General features: G+C 33.9%; 4 protein-coding genes and 1 non-coding gene across 5 annotated transcripts in view; all 5 read right to left on the reverse strand.

The window, feature by feature from the left end:
- Positions 1-697, reverse strand: part of LOC104703996 (puromycin-sensitive aminopeptidase-like) — a gene marked incomplete in the record, with an annotated part of 7,610 nt that extends 6,913 nt beyond the window's left edge. Inside the window, 2 exon segments of the mRNA XM_010420107.2 lie at positions 34-108; positions 474-697. Coding sequence (XP_010418409.1) covers positions 34-108; positions 474-551 — 153 coding nt within the window.
- Positions 1,274-3,866, reverse strand: LOC104704000 (U3 small nucleolar ribonucleoprotein protein IMP4). The gene is made up of 9 exons (XM_010420112.2): positions 3,591-3,866; positions 3,421-3,504; positions 3,073-3,182; positions 2,878-2,928; positions 2,336-2,479; positions 2,148-2,237; positions 1,930-2,036; positions 1,609-1,696; positions 1,274-1,522 (listed from the first exon to the last, which is right to left on the reverse strand). Exons 1-9 carry the CDS (start codon positions 3,700-3,702, stop codon positions 1,424-1,426), a joined length of 885 nt encoding a protein of 294 aa, XP_010418414.1. The 5' UTR covers positions 3,703-3,866; the 3' UTR covers positions 1,274-1,423.
- Positions 3,991-4,062, reverse strand: TRNAT-UGU. Its single transcript has one exon. It is a non-coding gene; the product is annotated as a tRNA-Thr (tRNA).
- On the reverse strand, positions 4,219-5,899 carry LOC104704001 (ubiquitin-conjugating enzyme E2 5-like). The gene is made up of 6 exons (XM_010420113.2): positions 5,772-5,899; positions 5,548-5,627; positions 5,084-5,198; positions 4,941-4,993; positions 4,718-4,846; positions 4,219-4,605 (listed from the first exon to the last, which is right to left on the reverse strand). Exons 1-6 carry the CDS (start codon positions 5,813-5,815, stop codon positions 4,466-4,468), a joined length of 561 nt encoding a protein of 186 aa, XP_010418415.1. The 5' UTR covers positions 5,816-5,899; the 3' UTR covers positions 4,219-4,465.
- On the reverse strand, positions 6,138-12,625 carry LOC104704002 (nucleolar protein 6-like). Its single transcript, XM_010420114.2, has 27 exons — positions 12,527-12,625; positions 12,082-12,283; positions 11,832-11,993; positions 11,583-11,748; positions 11,377-11,493; positions 11,147-11,280; positions 10,918-11,068; positions 10,759-10,826; positions 10,318-10,416; positions 10,088-10,203; positions 9,593-9,767; positions 9,399-9,509; positions 9,255-9,333; positions 9,017-9,160; positions 8,795-8,908; positions 8,556-8,677; positions 8,379-8,461; positions 8,171-8,295; positions 7,963-8,083; positions 7,746-7,883; positions 7,550-7,646; positions 7,339-7,464; positions 7,155-7,247; positions 6,965-7,070; positions 6,736-6,878; positions 6,550-6,633; positions 6,138-6,459 (listed from the first exon to the last, which is right to left on the reverse strand). Exons 2-27 carry the CDS (start codon positions 12,232-12,234, stop codon positions 6,337-6,339), a joined length of 3,150 nt encoding a protein of 1,049 aa, XP_010418416.1. The 5' UTR covers positions 12,235-12,283; positions 12,527-12,625; the 3' UTR covers positions 6,138-6,336.

Raw genomic sequence — 18,190 nt, forward strand, 5'->3', positions numbered from 1 at the left:
AAAAAAAAAAAAAAAAAAAAAAAAACACAAAACCTCGGAAGTAAGAAACGGTCTGTATTGAGTAAGCCTCTTTGCGGAACTACGAAGACAACTGCCTCTAACAGGAACCTGTAAGAGAGAGTATAAAAGCGAATGAATACAAACAAACTAAGGAAAAGAGAACGGTTACTACAAAATAAGGATACACATAAAGCAGTGATATAAATCGAAATGGGTTGGTAAAAGAAAACAGAAGTCATTACAAGAAGATTTTATTAATCCTACACAAGTTCTTTCCAAAGTTTTGTATACACAACCGAACTCAAAGTAACAAAAAACATACAATTCGAACAGAAAATTCAAATTAAATTTGGTTTTCATTCCAATAGTTCAGAATCGATCCAAAATTCAAGTTTACATCTACAGACGTGTAATAATCAGTTTCTTATAACTGAAACAAAAAAAAAGAGAGAGAGGTTAAAAAGGGTAATCACAGGAACATGAGAGAGCAAACCCAGAAGATTGAACCTCGCCAGAGATGAACTTCGACAAGGAATTATCAATCTAGCCATTACAAAAGAAGACCCAAGAATTCCAAAATCCCTAAATAAACAATAGCGCTAACAATTAAATTAAAATAAAAACACCTCCTTGTTAAATTCTCCAAACTATAAACCCTAGATGAGATAACTCTATCTACTCTAGTCACTCACTACACAGAGCGGTAAGTTAGGGCTATGGCGTTTATAAAGAGATGTGTGTGTAAGTAAAAAGGATAGAATTTAAATGAAAAAAAAAATATGGCCAAGAAAATTCGATATAATAAAACACACACACACACAAAAAAAAAAAACAGATAATTAAACAAAATTAAGAATTCGATTTCGCGATTTCGAGTGAGAGATCAAATCTGGGGAGATCGATCGGAGGAAGACGAAGAAGTAAAGTAAGTAAATTACCAAAAGAGATCCGATGATCAGATGAGAGAGGCACAACTGAAAACTATGAGAGGAGACGAAACCTGGTACTGATATTTATAATAATTTTTATATGTAAGATATTTTTTATCCCGAAAGAAAAGAAAAAAAAATTAATTTAAAACGATAATGATACTTTTATTTATTTATTTAAAGTTTTGAACACAAACAAATGACATTTTGTGTTTATCCATTTTCCAACACTTTTAGCACTTCGATGCTTGCTCAGAACTTTTTGTTTGAATTCGAAAATAAATAAATAAAACAATAAAACTCTAATTTTATCACCAATTTTGATCATGATGCCACACAGTCTACATTATAAGGTAGTACTACTATTTTCAGACAATAAAACGTTATATTGAAAAAGGTTACAACAAAATCATCGCAATTCTCTCTAAGGACACAAAATGATATAAGGTGAAACAGAATTGAAATAAAGATTCGAAGCGGTGCCGTTTATAGCATCATTCACCGATGAACTGGCGTTTCTTAGCAGTGTTCATGTACGGTCTAATGACCCATTCGATCTCTGCTTCATTTTGTTCCACGGTTCCTAATTTCACCTGCAAAAAAAAGTATTGTCATTAAGAAACTTGATTGATGGTTTGATGATAACAGTTCTGATTCGGTTAAGCTAAATAAAGCATACCTGGTAGAGCCGCAACTCAAACCGAGGACCGATTTCTTTAAGCTCGATTGATTTTGGACCTCCCTCTCCTTTATCATAGACATGATTCCTACATATACATACACCCACAAGAATTTTTTAAAAAGAACCGACAACAAAAATCAAACACAATCTCTATCTGTTCTATATACAAATGATTTATTGCATGGTGTTTTCATGTGCTTCACCAAGAGGAACAGAATCAGATTACCAAATACCAACTTTAAGCCTTAGACCTTAGGCTTTGAAAACGGGTCACCATTTAACATTAGTAAAATCTGATCGTTGTGAAGAAAATTTTACCTGAATGAAATATAATCAGATTGATTGGCAAAAGTAACTATACGTCTTGCATCCGGTTTTGGAGCAGGGAAGATATGTTTTAAGATGTTTCCAACTCTTTTACCCATCTGCCAAATAAAAGGAAATCAAATTGGAAACATTTTCACATTTTAAACAGCAACGTTTTTCGGTTTCCAATACCAGATTGCAGTAAAGAACGAAGTGAATCAGTTATATACCTGAGTTGTAAAGTTGTTAAAAATGAGATGAGGATATTGCTCCGGCATGTGTCCAATGGCTTTCTTGTCTTGAATATCATGTCTTGTTACCTAAACAGAAGGTACTCTGGATTAAGAAAAAAGGCTAAACCAGGAGTTGGAAAGAAGAAAGATTTGGAAAAGAATCAGATCTTCAAAGAGTTACTTACCACATTAAGTAATCCAAAGTAAGCAGTTGGTCCAAATGGGAGATGAGAGATAATGAGACCATCAGGCACACCACGGTGCTCATGAACCAGTATAACATCAGTAAAATCATGCGAACGAGCAGTTTCAATGATCTCAGAGATGACCTACAAAGAAAGAAGTGGACAAAACTTCGGTATTATCATCCCAATGCTACATAGAGAAGTATAAAAGTCACTACAACTCCAGCTTATGGTTCCTATCAGCCACACTACTAATTTGATTTGCAATACAGGTTTGGACTACCTCAGCTACAGGTATAAATTATGGAATCTGGCCTACGTTGCCCATAATTTGACTACGATCTAATACAAGTACAGGAACATGCGATTATAAAAGCCAGGAACTGTCCCTAAGGGAGCTAATACCAATAACATTTAGCTTAACAACATCAAATAAGAAACCAGAAGTAGCCACCAATTGGATAACAAAACCAGGTTACATAAAAAGAGGATTAGATAATTCCAAATGGATTAAAGAAGAGAAGACAGAACAACACACATACCTGACCACCACGATTTATTCTCTGAGAGTTAGGAAATACAAACTTCAATTCCTGCAACAGATTCCACACAATCAAAGGTCAAAAATCAAAGAAAAAGCAGAAATCACTAGCCAAAAATATAAAATAAACCCGGAAGAAAACAAACCAGACAACAATAATGTCAGCATCTAATCAAAAGCCGAAACCAAACAATACCTTTGTGAATCGGATGAGCGGAGCACTTGGATTCCTAGACGTTGTCAACAAAATCTTTGGATCATTCTCCGTAGCATTTGCATATTCATCATCAATATGACTCCGGGGAACTATTTACAACATTGATTAGAAAAATAACCATCAGCTGTTACTACCACAAACCACTCATAGCTCTTATAGCAAAGCTCTATATAGCAAAAGATTAAGTATCAATATAACAAGAGCATAGAACAAGTACAATTTACATAACTTTGCTAGACCAAAACATTGAAAATTCAAATGTAAACGCATACAACATATCAATTAATCAAACCAATCGGAAAAAAATCTAGCTTTCCAAATTCTTACCAGCTGTGTTTTGGTCTTCAAGATCAATCTCTTGTCGAAGCTTCGCCTCTTCGTTTCGTAGCTCAGTAGGAATCGGCTTTCCTTCTGTTAAACCATTAAACCCAAATCATAAGGGTGGTGAAAAATATAAATCGAAACAATGATTATTTCAACAGGATACAAAATAAGACCTTGGAGAGCTTCTCTAATCTTCCGCTTCTTCTCATAGAGCTGACGCTCATCACCTTCCAAATTTTTCCTGTAGAGATACTCTTTTCTTAACCTAACGTTTCTGCGCAACATCGTGATTCGTCTTGAGTGATTGAGATTTGAGAGAGCGAGAGGCTATGAACGAACTTGTTTGATGGTGGTGGTGACGTATTTAGGGTTTTAGGAATAGGGTTTCGGGAGAAGCAGGAAGAAGAAGGAGGCGACTGAAGGATAACAAAAGTGTTGAGTAACTTTAAAAAACGGCAAGGTGTTTGTCCCTGAAAACGTGAAACGGGGATAACAAGCTATCTTGGGCCGCTTATTATATGGGCCTTAAAGCAGGCCGAAGATTGACAAAATTAGGTAAAATTGCAAAAAAGGTGCCCTCACGCAGGATCGAACTACGGACCTTCAGTTTACAAGACTGACGCTCTACCACTGAGCTATAAGGGCATTTCTGTCCAATATTATGCTATTAATTATATATTTTAATCAATAATGTTGTCAGTGACAACAATTTCAGGAGGCCAGGTTATATCAGAAACAAACTCAACTTTGACAGTGCTTAAGAAGTTAACTAAAACAATCTGACCAAAATCAGGAGACAGAAGTGCACAATAACATGAAGATTAAAAGGAGCTTCAATAATTTACATTAAACGACCATGATAAAGAAACAAAGTAAACGACAAGAGAAAGAGAGATTCATTTTACAGTTCAATTGAAGATGGAACCTTTAAACATTCATTGATTATTCATATACATACAAAGTCACCAGCTTCTTTTTCATTCCCCTGGTTTAGCCATCTATTTAATCCGGCCACATGATTCATACCATACCAAGACCAAATGCGGATTTAAGGATCGAGTTTACCGGCGATTGCAACATCATCTTCATCATCACCGTCTGAGGCATATTCGTCTTCTTCACTCATTTCATCGTCACTAGACATTTCCTCATCACCCTCCCTTGGCTTTGCGTATTTCTCACAATACTCTGAAACCGCGCAAGAAGATAAGAAAATGTGTAGCCTTTTTACTATCTGAATCAGTAAAACCAAGCAACTCAAAAAAACAGATATAGCAAGAGATGAAAAATATCTTACTACCTTTAACTCTCTGTTCATAGGTAGGACGATCACGCATCATCAACGCAGCTGCTTCTCCATTCAAAGGATCTGACGGATTCGGATACAGAAGAAGTTGAGGAAGGAATGTCTCGAACACATTCACCAGGTCTGAATAACTAAATCAAATAAACAATAAACATAACAAGAATAACAATAATAAGCCCAATCCAAAAAATGTACTGTAATATTGTTATGATCATACCGAACATCGGGCTCCAGGTCTGGTTAATAACATCTAAACAAACAGAACCCGACCTGCACACGACCACAAACCAAGAAGCATACAAAAATCAAGATTTGGAGAAGGAACATAATCATTATCCAAACATCGATAGCTGAACTCACATTTCATCGACATTAGGATGGTATATTTTGGTAATGAAACCGACAGATGGAGATTTGTAAGGATAAGCATCAGGAAGTTCAACTCTTATCTTCCACACACCTCCCTCATAGATACCTGTCCATAGCCCAAACACACAAAAGTTAACAAATTTAAACTCCATATAAACAAATTCTCAATATTTCCCTGAACTATAAAGTGATGCAACAACAGCAGAACCAAGTCTCTATAACTTAATCATAATCAAAGTTAAGACTAACAAGTTGAAATTGAAGATTTATAATCATAATCAACAAGAAAAACAGAACTAAATCTCTATGATTTATAATCAAAGTTAACACTAATGAAGTGCAGATGTACAACAAATCTGCAATTAAGAATCAACTAAATTCTTAAACAGTGAAACCAGATTAAAAACATACACAAAACAGGATCAACGAATCAAAGAAGAACTGAGTTAACTTACTGTCTTTAGGTCCATTGAATTCGACAAAGAACTCTTGCATGCCATCGTTGATCATCTCCACCTTGTAGTCACTCATCATCCTAAACTCACATCCACCCATCAATCAACAACAAGAAAAAAAAAAAAAAAACTCGAATAAAAAAATCACCAAACAAAAACCAAAAACAAAACCCGATCTCAAAATCAAGAATAAACCGATTAAATCTAAGAAAGAAAGAAATTACAGTTTCATCAAATCCATTTCTCTACGCTTGCTCGGCGAAGACATGGCTTCTCTCTTCTCTTTTTTTTTTCTTCTGAGTTTTTGTTTTTTTTTTTGCTTTCTGGGAAATCGAGTAGGAGATAAACCAAGAATACTTATTTTATTATTGACACATTCAATAAAATTATCTATACATATATATACCAATTATATTTATGTTATAGTACAATTAATGTTTCTATAGATATACTTTATATACAATAAAGTCATATTTAGGTTTTCTAAGTTGTAATTTAAACAACATTAAATTAAATTTTACATTCATTAATGTGTAATCTGGGATTTCCAACATATGGTACAAGAGCTCAAAGTTTCTCTAAAATAGATTTTTTTTTTTTTTTGGGGTGCAAATTAAACCATTTCCAAGCTCTGTTGTCTATGTAACCTTTTCTCGTAAAGGTCTTTAAAACAAAACTAACTTTAACACATTTAAAACAAAATTGACATTACATGTTCATTTTCTGAAGATGCTTAGGTTTACAATTAACTCTTCACCTTTTTTTTTTTTTTAACTCAAGAGAAAGCGTTTAGACAAAGCGTGGAGGCTTGAGCATATAGATATCTCTCACCATCCCTTTACCCATTTCCCCTACCGCCTTTAACAACTCCATTGGATTACTCTCTTCTTCCTCTTCATCTCTTTCTCGTTTCTGTAATCAAAAAAACATTACATTTGTTTTGAGTTTTCCTTTCTTTTTCTGTTTGTAGTACACAGAAGATGTTTAAATGAACTTTTTTACCTTTGAATTCTGTTTGTTCCATGTTAAACCAATTGCGTCGCCTCCTATATGATCATACCATGGCTTTAACGTCCCAAACTCTTCCTGCAAACAACGGCATAAGATGAGAACCGCAAGATAGCTTCCTTTCTTTTGACAAGAAATTTCAATAAATATGAATGTTTATGTTTTAATTATAGCACTTGCCTGCAATCCACTCAACAAGCACTTGGTCGGCTCAAAGTCCACCATTAGCTTCTTCTTAAGCTCGTCATGGCTTCTCTTCATATCTCCAGGCAACAAAAATGGGTTAAACAATCTACTCGCTTTTCCACGTGCAACGTGCTTCCCTATTCAATAATTGAGAAAGAAGATTAATTGATGTTTTAACGATAGAAAACATCAGATACAGAGACAGAGAGAGAGCTATTGGGACCTTGATTAAGTTCAGATGGAAACAAAAGACGACGTGGGTAAGGTAATTTGTCTCTATGGAGAAGAATAACTGCATCATAGTTGTGCAAGGGTGTCCTGAAAAGGCACTGCAACATATATATATATTAGTCGATATTATGTTCTCAGAATTTTAAGCTCATCGCAGTTTGTTCACAATGCAACTCACTCACCTCCCATTGAACAGAATCATTATGTTCTTGCAATACCAACTTGCTTAACACGTTTGCACTGCTTCGAGCATAAGCCACCAACCTTTTTTGTTCCTTTAACAAAGTAAAAAATAAAAGAAAGTTATGACATGAGAAATATAAAGGGTGGCGTATGCTTTTAAAATGCGTAATTTAATGAACTAACCGATAAATTTGGTGTAGTTGCGGTCCATGCCTCTGATGCTTTGTCATAAGGAGCAGCCAAGAACATAGCTGAACTTATGTTTTGTCTGTCTTCTTCGTAGCCTTTTCTACTTGACATGAAGTTATCCTAAAAAACCAGAAAGCATTTACAATGAAGGCGTTTCCAACAAATTTAGCCCAACACTAGACCCATTATTAAACTTGGGACTCACATTGATCTCTTTCTCGTCATTTCTTCCAAAGTCATTGTTTATGTCAACAATCAATGGGTAGAACATCCAGTCATAGTCCGCTAGTAATCGCAAGAACCTGTTACACAGCGGGAAAAGTTGTGATGTTTCGATTGTTGGCACAGCATTGCATTGTTGTTTTCCGTCAGATCAAAACTATGGTAGCGGGGTAAGATACCTTAAAAATCCATTAATTCGGGAGCAAGGAACACCAAGTGGGAGAGGTGTGAGGAAGACATGAGCAACCAAAAGTTCAATGGCCTCTTCTGCCAGGCAACCCGAAAAGAGATGCGCAGAAACCCATCTTTTTGCAAGCCTTAAGGGAGCAGACAAGGTCCAGGTTATGAAACTTCAAAGCGAACAAAAGTAAACACATCAAGTTTATTAACTTTTACCTGGCAACTGGTGCATATGTAGGAAATCGACCTTGCAAACCATTGATCATACTTGCATGTTGACTGCGAATAAAAAGCATTTTATCGGTATAGGAAACATGCTTCACTGGGTCAGCTCCAACTGCAACTCAGTAGAAGTCAAGGAAGTCAGCATTACATAGGCTTTCTATTCAGAAATAGAGGATAGTGTGTAAGAGAAGAAACTCACTTTCTCTCTTCACCAAACTCAGGCCTCTTTCATGTAATATTCTCAGGCGAAATGCATAACCACCCATGAAAACATCGACATTATCCTCAGTAGCTGTGCATGGTATTCCCTTGACGTTCTGAAGGCTGTCAGTAATTTCGTTTGTAAGTATTCAGATAAATAACTGTGACTTAATAGTATGAAGTGTTACGAACTACAGAAGACCCACCTCTCTGCAATTTTCAGGAGGAAGGCAGATTTTGTTTTCTCAATTGCCAAATCATCCATGGGCCAGTTACCAGAACCTTCTAGCTGAGACAGCAAGACAAGAAAACGACAGGAGTGTTTAGATAACTAACTAAGACAAAGTAATTATGCCAGTAACCATCTGGTGTACTGATCATACCTGAATCATGACCTCCATTGCTGGAATGCAAGATGGCAGAAGTTTTTGCAGTCTTCGAGAATCAATCTTTTCGCAAGCCACTGGGTGCGGTTCAGGAGGGAACACGGATGTGGACCTGAAAGCTGCAAGTGACGAGGAAAATTATATATAAGAAACCACAAATACTGCAAACATCAGAACCATTACATTCTTATAATTTCTAACAGCTCATTGCGAAAGGAAATTACAGGGAAACAAACCTGAATCTAAAGGCTGAACGCTAGAGACTTTGAGAGGTATGTCTTCAATCTCACGCAAGCACTTCGAGAAAACATCATAGACTTGAAGCAAATTTCCAGATAAAGATATTGGGTCTGAGACATAACAGCATTGTTGCAGTAGATTGAAATAATAAGTGGACAGCACGCAATGCATTGAGAAAAAAAAAAAAAGTATTTTATTTAATTAGAGCTTAGCAATACCTTTATCCCCATAGATTAGAGAGAAATCAAGTTGATCCACTAATTGTACAATGTCATCGGACGACAGTGAAAGATGCCGCTTAAGGACATATTCAACAATATCTTTCATGATAAGATGTCTGGTCCACTGCTGAGTTTCCCAAACTGAGAAAATGAATAAGGCAATATTCAGCTTGCATATTAACTCAAAACTTCATAGTTAAACTCTGCCAAAAGCATGTATTGATTGATAACACACCTGTGCTTTCTGCTATTCTTCCATCTTTAAACCTCCTTAAATCAGACTTCTCACCCCAAAACTTCCGGAATCTAAGTGCCTACACCAATATATTACTTAGTACGAACCAATGAGACAGCAATGACTCAAAGATTTTGGAAATACCTCTATTTTGTTTTCAGCATCTGGCCCAATATCAACTGTTCTAAAAGCCTTTTCAGTGGAGCTGACAGATATGCCTATGAAAAGAGGTTCTTTGTCAAGAACTGACAAGCCCTGGTTCAAAGGAAGTTAAAGTCTTAGAAAAGATCCCACTTAGCCGCAATGAAAAGTAAAATTCATAACTGGAAAAAACTTACATTCTCTACATGCCAATCTTGATTGACATTTCTCCAAACAACACGAATTGATTTTGCTCTGTCACCCAGTCCTTCTAACAGCAGGCTATGCACTTTCTGCTCATAGATTCTCCAACACTCCTTGTCCAAACAGAACTCTGACATAGACAATGCTGTTTCCCCTTTTAGCTGTAATCTAAGAAAACTTATATGTTAGGATAGCTAGCTGAAAAAAGGGAACAAACTATCTCAGAACAAACACTAAATTAAGTTGACTGAATAATGAAATATGATAAAGACAATCTTAATATCATACTATCCACCTACCTTGAAACCATGGAGGTCAGTATGAACATGTGAAAAAGATTTCCTATCTAAATTTTTTAGTCTCATACTTCCACACACACGAAACTAGCCATTTCTATAACGCTTTGACAAAGTACGAACATATCCAGCCACTTCCCTCCTTAACAATACAATACATATCAATCACGAGAAGTGAAAAGCGAAGCTTACCTTATGCAGTGGTCATACTTAACAGGGTAGTCAACCTTAGTCATAAACATCTCCTCGAATCCTCCATCTCTGAGTTTCTCCATACATTTAAGCATCAAAGAAGCCTCATCTTGGACCTGTGCTGACCAACAAACAAATTCCATGATAAGGTCACACATACAACCACAGCCTCGAATGAAATATCAGATAATCAAAATACATCAAAGTTGTTTTTCTCCAGCTTTAGGTACCTCCTGGAAACCAACACTGGTCATCCGGAAAGCCAAATTCACAAATGTAGACGAATCGCATATAACAACAGGGAACAACTCTCTGAACTTCATCTTCTCCTGAATTTTAAACGTTGATAATCAGTAAAAACAGTATGCAAAGAACAGGACACCATGTATGCGCACATGAAATTTCTTCGATAGAATATACTATTTGTCAAGAAACTCAAGCCATACATGAAAGATCTAGTGTCTACATATGGTTTTTCCAACAGTATCAAGACTTTCATACGTAGTTTTTGTATTATCAGAAGATGCCTTATAGTCTACAATGACACTATACACCAGAGGGTATTCTTTCTGATTGTTTCAACAGCAGACGAATCCAGTAGTATCAGTGCATAGTCATACTGATACGCAAACATTAAATGAAAGAAACAGAAAAGCAAGCAGACAACACACCTCCTTCGAGACACGAATATCATTCTGTGGCGGAAGATATAAACCCCTCTCCCATAATTTAGAATTGGCTGCCAAACAGGATTAACAAATTTTGGTTATCCATATTGCAGAATCAAACACTTAAAATGCAGCGAATAGACTTAAACTGCACTACCATACCTATGAAGTCCAGTGTCACTCTGAAAATATCTAATGGTTTTAGTGCCTTGTTAATTTTGGCATGGCTTGCAAGGTATGATAGTATCACAGAGATTAGAAATCCATTCAAGCAATCATGAACATATATCGAGCTCCTTTGTCTAGCCCATATCTGCACAGAACCAGATACGTTTAAGGATCCCAATATACACAGGGTAACAAACTAACAATACCTGTTAACAATCCATACCTTCAGCAAAATCAAAGCATCGCCCAACTCCTTCCACTCAGAAAATGTTTTCTCGAGAAAGTCAGAATTTTCTTTAAGAAACATGTCCTCCAATATGCTTGAGTTGTAAGTCGGTGTGGGCACAGGGACACCATCTTTTAATCATCAGGATGGATCAGAATATTAATAAATTGATGCTTCAATATATTTATCTAAATAGAGTTCAACATTCTTGAAAAAAAACTCATTACCTGAAGTTACAGAACGGACGTTGTTTCTGCTCATACTCAACTTTGCAACATTAAATAGTGATGTTGCTGAAGGGATTATCCTAATGGAAAATCCAGGAAACTGATCAAGTTTCTTAGCTGCAAACACACAGATTCTCGATGTGAATACTTCTTAGTCAATTTAAAAATTACTATTTTCTCTTAGCCAAAAAAAAACTAGAGCACACCTGGGAAAACAACTAAGACTGGCTTCCTAGCTTCGTTCTGAAAGGTTGACCATACAACCTTCTCGATGGAAGGAGACGACATCAAATGCTTTTTAATAACACAAAGATACAGACATCTTTTGGCATGGTATCTATGATTCATGTAATCCTTCTCATAAAAACATTCCTGCAAGAACCCTTCTATAGTTAACAAACCAACCCATAACATTCGGTCTTAAAAGTTAGGAACTGCGCAATAAAACACTTTACCTTAGGCAAGTGAAGAAGAAGATCAACAGAAGAATCCGGCTTTGCCATGCAATCCATGGAGTAGCTGCCACAGAGATCATAACCACTTGGCTGCTTAAAACTGAACTTCACTTTATCTGCCCCAATGTCCTTGACGAAACTGGGAGCTAACTCAGAGGTAACCTAAGAGATTTTCAATTGTTAAAGAAGCTCAAAAAATTTCAATTTCCATAAAACATTAACATATATATATATAAGTCCACAAACCTACCTTAAAATCTTCAGGGATTCTATGAATAGATTCATAAATGGGCGCAATGGCATCATCCAGAAGCTCTCTTAGAGAATTGTAATCCAATCGAACGTCTTTTAACAAGTCGTTAACTTTCTGAGTACGAGAGTCTGTCACAGTATCTGCCTCCATCGTTACTGTACTGGATTCTCGAATACTAGGGTTACTGGATTCTCGAAGACTAGGGTTTAAGAGAAGAAGAGCAAAGAAAGGTTTAATTTTTATATATTTTGAAAGAAGAGCACAAAACCTATGTGGCCTTTATTCATTAGATCATCGTTTAAGCCAAACATGAGATTGATTATTGAATTTTAGTGAAGCAGAGCAATTACAAAAGAACATGACGACATATCAATCTTACTTTAACTTCGAAGAGACTACAAACTTCGAAGTAGACGATAACGGAATCAAAAAGTAAACTTACGTTTAGCTTATCTTCTTCTTCTGAGAGAATCGACGGCGATGCTGGTTTGCGGCGGCGTGAGGAGGAAGAAGAAGAAACAGGGTTGGGTTTAAAGTTTAACAAAGGCTTAAACCCTTTCCAGTATTTTTAAAAAATTGTTTTTTTTAATTCAGTTTCTGTTCTTTCTCATACGACGCCGGTTCAATGTAAAAGGAACCTATATTTAATCGGGCCATGCTGAGTTTATAAAAAGCCCAAATAGTGACGAAGATGAAATTCAAATACTGTATGCCACAAATGTTATGGAAGGTACTTTGCTTCTTGGGAGCTGACATGCTCGGAGCTTTTTTCATGGTGTTGATTGGATGGTTATGGGCAATTCTGTCTACGTCCTGTCTAAGATCTACAAATTGGAGAAGTCCACTCCTACCAAGTCAGCTCCCAAGAAGCAGAAGAAACTCGATCTGTCATCAAGTCAGCATGTCACTCCCATTACCAACAACAACCAGCACCTCAAGGTCCAGCTCACCCTTTCCTAGTACTGAAACCCCTCTTCACCAGACCCACCCCTACACTCTCAATCCACCTTACAACTACACTACTGATCATTGATCAAGATTGATTCTCCAATCTCATTACTTGTTATGTTGACAAAAGAAATAAAAAGAAGAAAAAAACTACACTTGAATCTACTTTGTCTTTGGAGGAAGTTGGTAATATATCCCACAAGCACACAAATTTAAATGGGAAAATAAATATTACCAAGCACCGTCACATATTTCGGAAGAATATTTGTTTAACATTTTAGTATTCTTAATTTGTACAAATTATTGTTTAATAAGCAGTAGGCTATTACACCTACAAAGACTTAAGCAAGTAGCATTTTGACCACTTTTTCAAGAGTGCTCCAACTCTTATTAATTAATTTGATAAAGTATGCATTAAGTCATAATAAATCAAATCATATATCATTCTTTATCTATTTGTAGAAGCTTTATGATATACTAAATTCATTCAAAATGCCACCTATTGGTTGGGGATAAATCATTATTAAAAAGGATAATTTTGAAGAAGGTAATTTATAAAATTCATTTTAACTAAGAAAATAATTATATTTTTCCTAAAATAGTGAGAATCAATTCCTTTTTATATCGGCTATTTTATACGAAGTTTGTTAATAAGTAATTAATTGAAAGCCTAGCTAACTAAGTATATAAAACCAACTAATAGTGATTTATAGGCTGAAAATTTATGATAAAGACATTATGTTTTTAATAATTTGTAACATGGCTATCATGTCATAACTGGAGTTCAAATTTGGTAACGTGTGCGTGAATTCTAAATGGAAAAATATATATATATATATATATATATAAATATTAAATTATTGACATAATAACTAATGAACATAAATATTTAACCTTTGAAACACGCATAACCTATATAAGCCTCTTATAGAAGACGACTCTTCAAATGGAACAAATGATCATAAACAAATAATTTGCAGTAAAGAACGACCAAATTCTCTTGAGGTCACAATTCACAGAAAGTTGTGTTTTGGCACTAATTTGCCACATACGGCATATCCTCTTTGTATATATAAAGTATAAGCATTTTCTATATGTAGGTATGCCTTAAACATTTGTATTCGTATACGTATATATATGAATTAACATGTATATGAGAATGCATAAATAATTAACAACCTTGTGTATATTTTGGCTAGCTATTCATTGTAAAAAAAAAAAAAAAAAAATCAGCCAGGTATTCCTTATACATAATTATTATAGATTTTTGCTAACTGTGAAAAGTATAATTTAGTAACTATTTAATCTTTATATATAGCGGGCTAATACAAAAAGTGTACGGAATACTATTGATATAAAATTAGTTATCAAATATTCTATCGTTACTAAATTATTAAACGAAAAGGATACCGTTCAAGCTGTTTGGAATCAATCTGGACTTGCAGAGATTCCCCTCTCTAGCTTGGTCTGATATTTTCTTAGACCCTTTAACTTTTATTGTTCTTCTATCCTATGCCTAAAAGTTTAGAAGTTTCAGATTACTTATTATTATTATTATTACAAGGTTTTATATATTTTAGTCCTTTTGGCCCACCCAAACTGGGAAAGAAAGTAGACGACAGTCCTTTTTTTTTGGTATCAGGTTGACGACGACAGTCATGACAGTGTTTTTAACGTGTTTAATAAATATTTTACTATCCTAATAAAATTATATGATTAGTAACCGAATATATTATTCGTTGTGTAAACTATTCAAAGGAGTAAAAAGTAAGTGAGTAACGATGGAGTAACGCGATGTGCTACAAAATATTGTATTGCTACGTTACGTCAGCACGTTAAATTGTGGGTTCTCCTTGGTTTGTATATATGGATTTGACGTAGTGTGCTATCTGTCAAACATGTATTCAATCAACCATACGTACAAAGGCTAAACAAGGAAACTTTGGAATGTGGGAAACTGAAAATTCAATGCAAGGAGATGATCATCAGGGAAGTCCAAGAAATGAGCTTCTAGGGAGTTCCAACGTGGAGAAATCCCATGGAAAGAAACATTCCAGCCGAAGAGATAAAAAAAAGTCATCCCAAACAAACAAACATCAAACAATTTTATAATTTTTATGTTCTAATCTGTATAGGAGAATGAAAGTATCTATCTATATAAATGTTAAAGTTTGATAGATAAATTAATTAAACCCAAAATCGTACATATATGACACGAGCTCCATTCTGTATCGATTCTTGGTAAATAAACAATGTCACGATTGGTCACGAATATATATCTTGATTATATAGTTTATATTTAAATCCCTATGAAATAAAATGTCCATTATTTGATAGATAATTTTCTCCAGATGTCTTTCTTTTGGTATAACTTTTGTCCAGATGTCTTCCTGTGATATTGTATTATTCTTGTACGCTGACATATACAGATTATAGAGAACCTTGCTTTAATTTGCCTCGGTTTGAATAACATGATTAATATATAGATAGTATATATATATCAGCTTTTTAGGAGCATCGAATGAAGAAGAAAGAAAGCAAAAGTAATTGATGAGAATAGTTTCCTTGCTTTCTCGATAAAACTATAACCAACTAATTAGCTAAAATAACAATTATTTCAGTGAAGAGCAACACCTGATTACAAATCATTTGTGGTAATGTTAACAAATTAACGTTTCAGATGAAAATTGGACCTATAAATGTCAGCAGACGATGGTGGAAGTCCAAATATTAGAAGTAAGACTGGTGAATAAGAAACAATATTCTGAATATATGAAAATTTTATAAACTCGCACAAATAATTACAAGAAATATATTTAAACATACTTGGATAGCATACAATTTTAACCCTTTTTATAATATAAATGACAGACCGCAAGACATGCATACGTGATAATACATAAGTGAAAAATTTGATGAAAGCAACGGTAAAAAAATAACCATATTTGTCTTTCTGAAATGGAATTTAAAAAAAATATATATATATAAAACAAAAACTCAATATAAGAAGTTTTAGGATAATGACATTTATATAGGCTGAACATGCTGCCCAACACTTGAGCCTTTTCGGAAACTTGAAGGCTCTTTGTTTAGTACACATTATTAATTCTTTAGTATATATATTCACTAAAATTATTATTTTGATAATGCCTTGTTGGATTTGACATCACCCAAACACTCACAGTTTTTGGGTTAGTTTAACATAAATTAATATGACAATGTATATAAAAATGATAGAATCCTCTAGCCTTGGAAGTGCTAGTTTTACTATTTTTGAATTTTCTTGCCTCCACCATATAACACAAAAAGAAAGACAACGTATTCGTTTTAATATACGTATTTTATAGTGTTTGTTCCAATGTTATATATGATTAAAAAAATTAAAATAGCAGTATTTGAAAAAGTTAATAAATTCTGGAGACAATATTATAATCAGAAGTTCAGAACATAATTACGATATTTCACACTTTTAAAAACAAAACAATATATTGCTTGTTTCATTTTTCGTTAGGCAACATTTTTGTTTGTTCATCTAAGACGTTCATCATCACACACACGATAACTAAGGATCTGAATGGTAACGGCAGATTTAGTTATGCAGGACAAAAGATTTAATAGTGCGGTACGGTTGAACTGCAGTACGTGCGGGATAAATATATTTGCAGGACAAGTGCGGTTAATGCAAAATAAGCAGTATAAAATAGTGTTTGATTGGTGAAAATTATTTGCGGTGCGGATTTCATATTATTTTATTAATAATTAGTACAATTATATTTTAATTTGTTTTCATTAATAAATAAATATTGTTTAATATATATATATATAAATGATTATTAGAACAATAATTATATGAATAAATGAAAACTACAAATAATTAATAGAATTGTAAATTATTATCTGTTTTGTGTTAATAGAAAAATATTAGAACCTTATATATCTAAATTTGTTTAAACTAAAAATTTAATTTGTACATAAACATTTTAGCATAAAGTCATTTCTTAAAATCTTTGATTATTACCTTTTTTATTGATCCCAGCATGAAAAACATAAATCCATTAGAATTATTATTTAAAATTTTTAAAATCTAAATTTATTTTGAAGTAACTAAGTGAATTTATGTGAATCTTTAACAATTTAACTTAAAAACCTTTTTCAGCATACAATTATTTGTTAAAACTTATGTTAAATATTATTTTTTTATTAATCACAAATTAAATAAATAAAAATTTACTTTATCTAAGGTGTTATTGGCAAAAAACGCTGGATAATTGGTTGTACCGCAGTCCATAGGCGGTCCATAGAATAATGTTCTGTTTAGAAAACCGTCAATAGTGCTTTTACTGTTTTTTTATAATAACTCAAATTTTTTGTTTTATGGGTGATTGGTGATATAGTCTGCTTTTCTCTCAGATATCTAGAAAAACGCCTTTTGAATTGTTACCTTTCAAGGCCTAAATTTATCGACCAAAATTTACCACGTGCTTATTATATAATGTCAACGCATCACATAATTAGCAATTTAGCATGGATGCACTGCGCAGACTGCTCAACCTCTCCATGCATTGTATTTGTAAGTTTTTATTAAGGCGGCCGGTTTTTTAAAACCATTTCTCTTTTTCTTTTTCATTTTTTTTTGGTTCTGATTACCTTTTGTATTTTCATCGTTGACTTTACTGGACGACACTTCGAGTGGAGCTGTGGAGGACAATACCAAATGCAATTTTACTACTGTAAATGTTAACTTATATATTTATTTTTACATATGAGATGAGAGTATAATTAAACTTATACAAAAATGGGAGGAAAAAAAAAAGAGAAGACAAGTACGTGAAAATATTCACATACATATGATATGCTAGTGGATAAGCAACTTGAGGTTCCATTTCTCATTTTCTTGTGAATAAGTGTAATTTCTTAAAAGAAGTTAAGTTTGAAACTTTAAATTATATATCTACTTTACAAAAGGCATTTGAAAAATACGTTTTTGAACATTTTTTAAAAACATATATATTGAACGGAGAATAAGTATATATCCAAGTTGATTACAATGATTTGGTTGGTAGCTTATCCGGCTTATTCGAGACACAAAATAACACATTTCCGGACATAAAAATCAAATAAGAACAATACGTACCCTACTAGTATAGATAAATCATTT

This window comes from Camelina sativa, chromosome 7 (genome assembly GCF_000633955.1).
Source record: "Camelina sativa cultivar DH55 chromosome 7, Cs, whole genome shotgun sequence".
In the NCBI taxonomy this organism is placed as follows: Eukaryota; Viridiplantae; Streptophyta; class Magnoliopsida; order Brassicales; family Brassicaceae; genus Camelina; species Camelina sativa.

What these genes read in the sequence shown, in the direction of transcription:
- LOC104704000 (XM_010420112.2), bottom strand. Translation starts at nt 3,702, where the DNA reads ATGTTGCGCAGAAACGTTAGGTTAAGAAAAGAGTATCTCTACAGGAAA. An exon ending in ACTTTGGATTACTTAATGTG is followed by an intron (nt 2,238 to 2,335) that starts GTAAGTAACTCT and finishes CCTTCTGTTTAG; the next exon opens with GTAACAAGACATGATATTCA. An exon ending in TTAACAACTTTACAACTCAG is followed by an intron (nt 2,037 to 2,147) that starts GTATATAACTGA and finishes TTTATTTGGCAG; the next exon opens with ATGGGTAAAAGAGTTGGAAA.
- LOC104704001 (XM_010420113.2), bottom strand. Translation starts at nt 5,815, where the DNA reads ATGTCTTCGCCGAGCAAGCGTAGAGAAATGGATTTGATGAAACT. An exon ending in GAAATGGATTTGATGAAACT is followed by an intron (nt 5,628 to 5,771) that starts GTAATTTCTTTC and finishes ATGTGAGTTTAG; the next exon opens with GATGATGAGTGACTACAAGG. An exon ending in ATTCAATGGACCTAAAGACA is followed by an intron (nt 5,199 to 5,547) that starts GTAAGTTAACTC and finishes GGCTATGGACAG; the next exon opens with GTATCTATGAGGGAGGTGTG.
- LOC104704002 (XM_010420114.2), bottom strand. Translation starts at nt 12,234, where the DNA reads ATGGAGGCAGATACTGTGACAGACTCTCGTACTCAGAAAGTTAACGAC. An exon ending in CGTCCGTTCTGTAACTTCAG is followed by an intron (nt 11,281 to 11,376) that starts GTAATGAGTTTT and finishes GATGATTAAAAG; the next exon opens with ATGGTGTCCCTGTGCCCACA. An exon ending in CAACTACACCAAATTTATCG is followed by an intron (nt 7,248 to 7,338) that starts GTTAGTTCATTA and finishes ACTTTGTTAAAG; the next exon opens with GAACAAAAAAGGTTGGTGGC.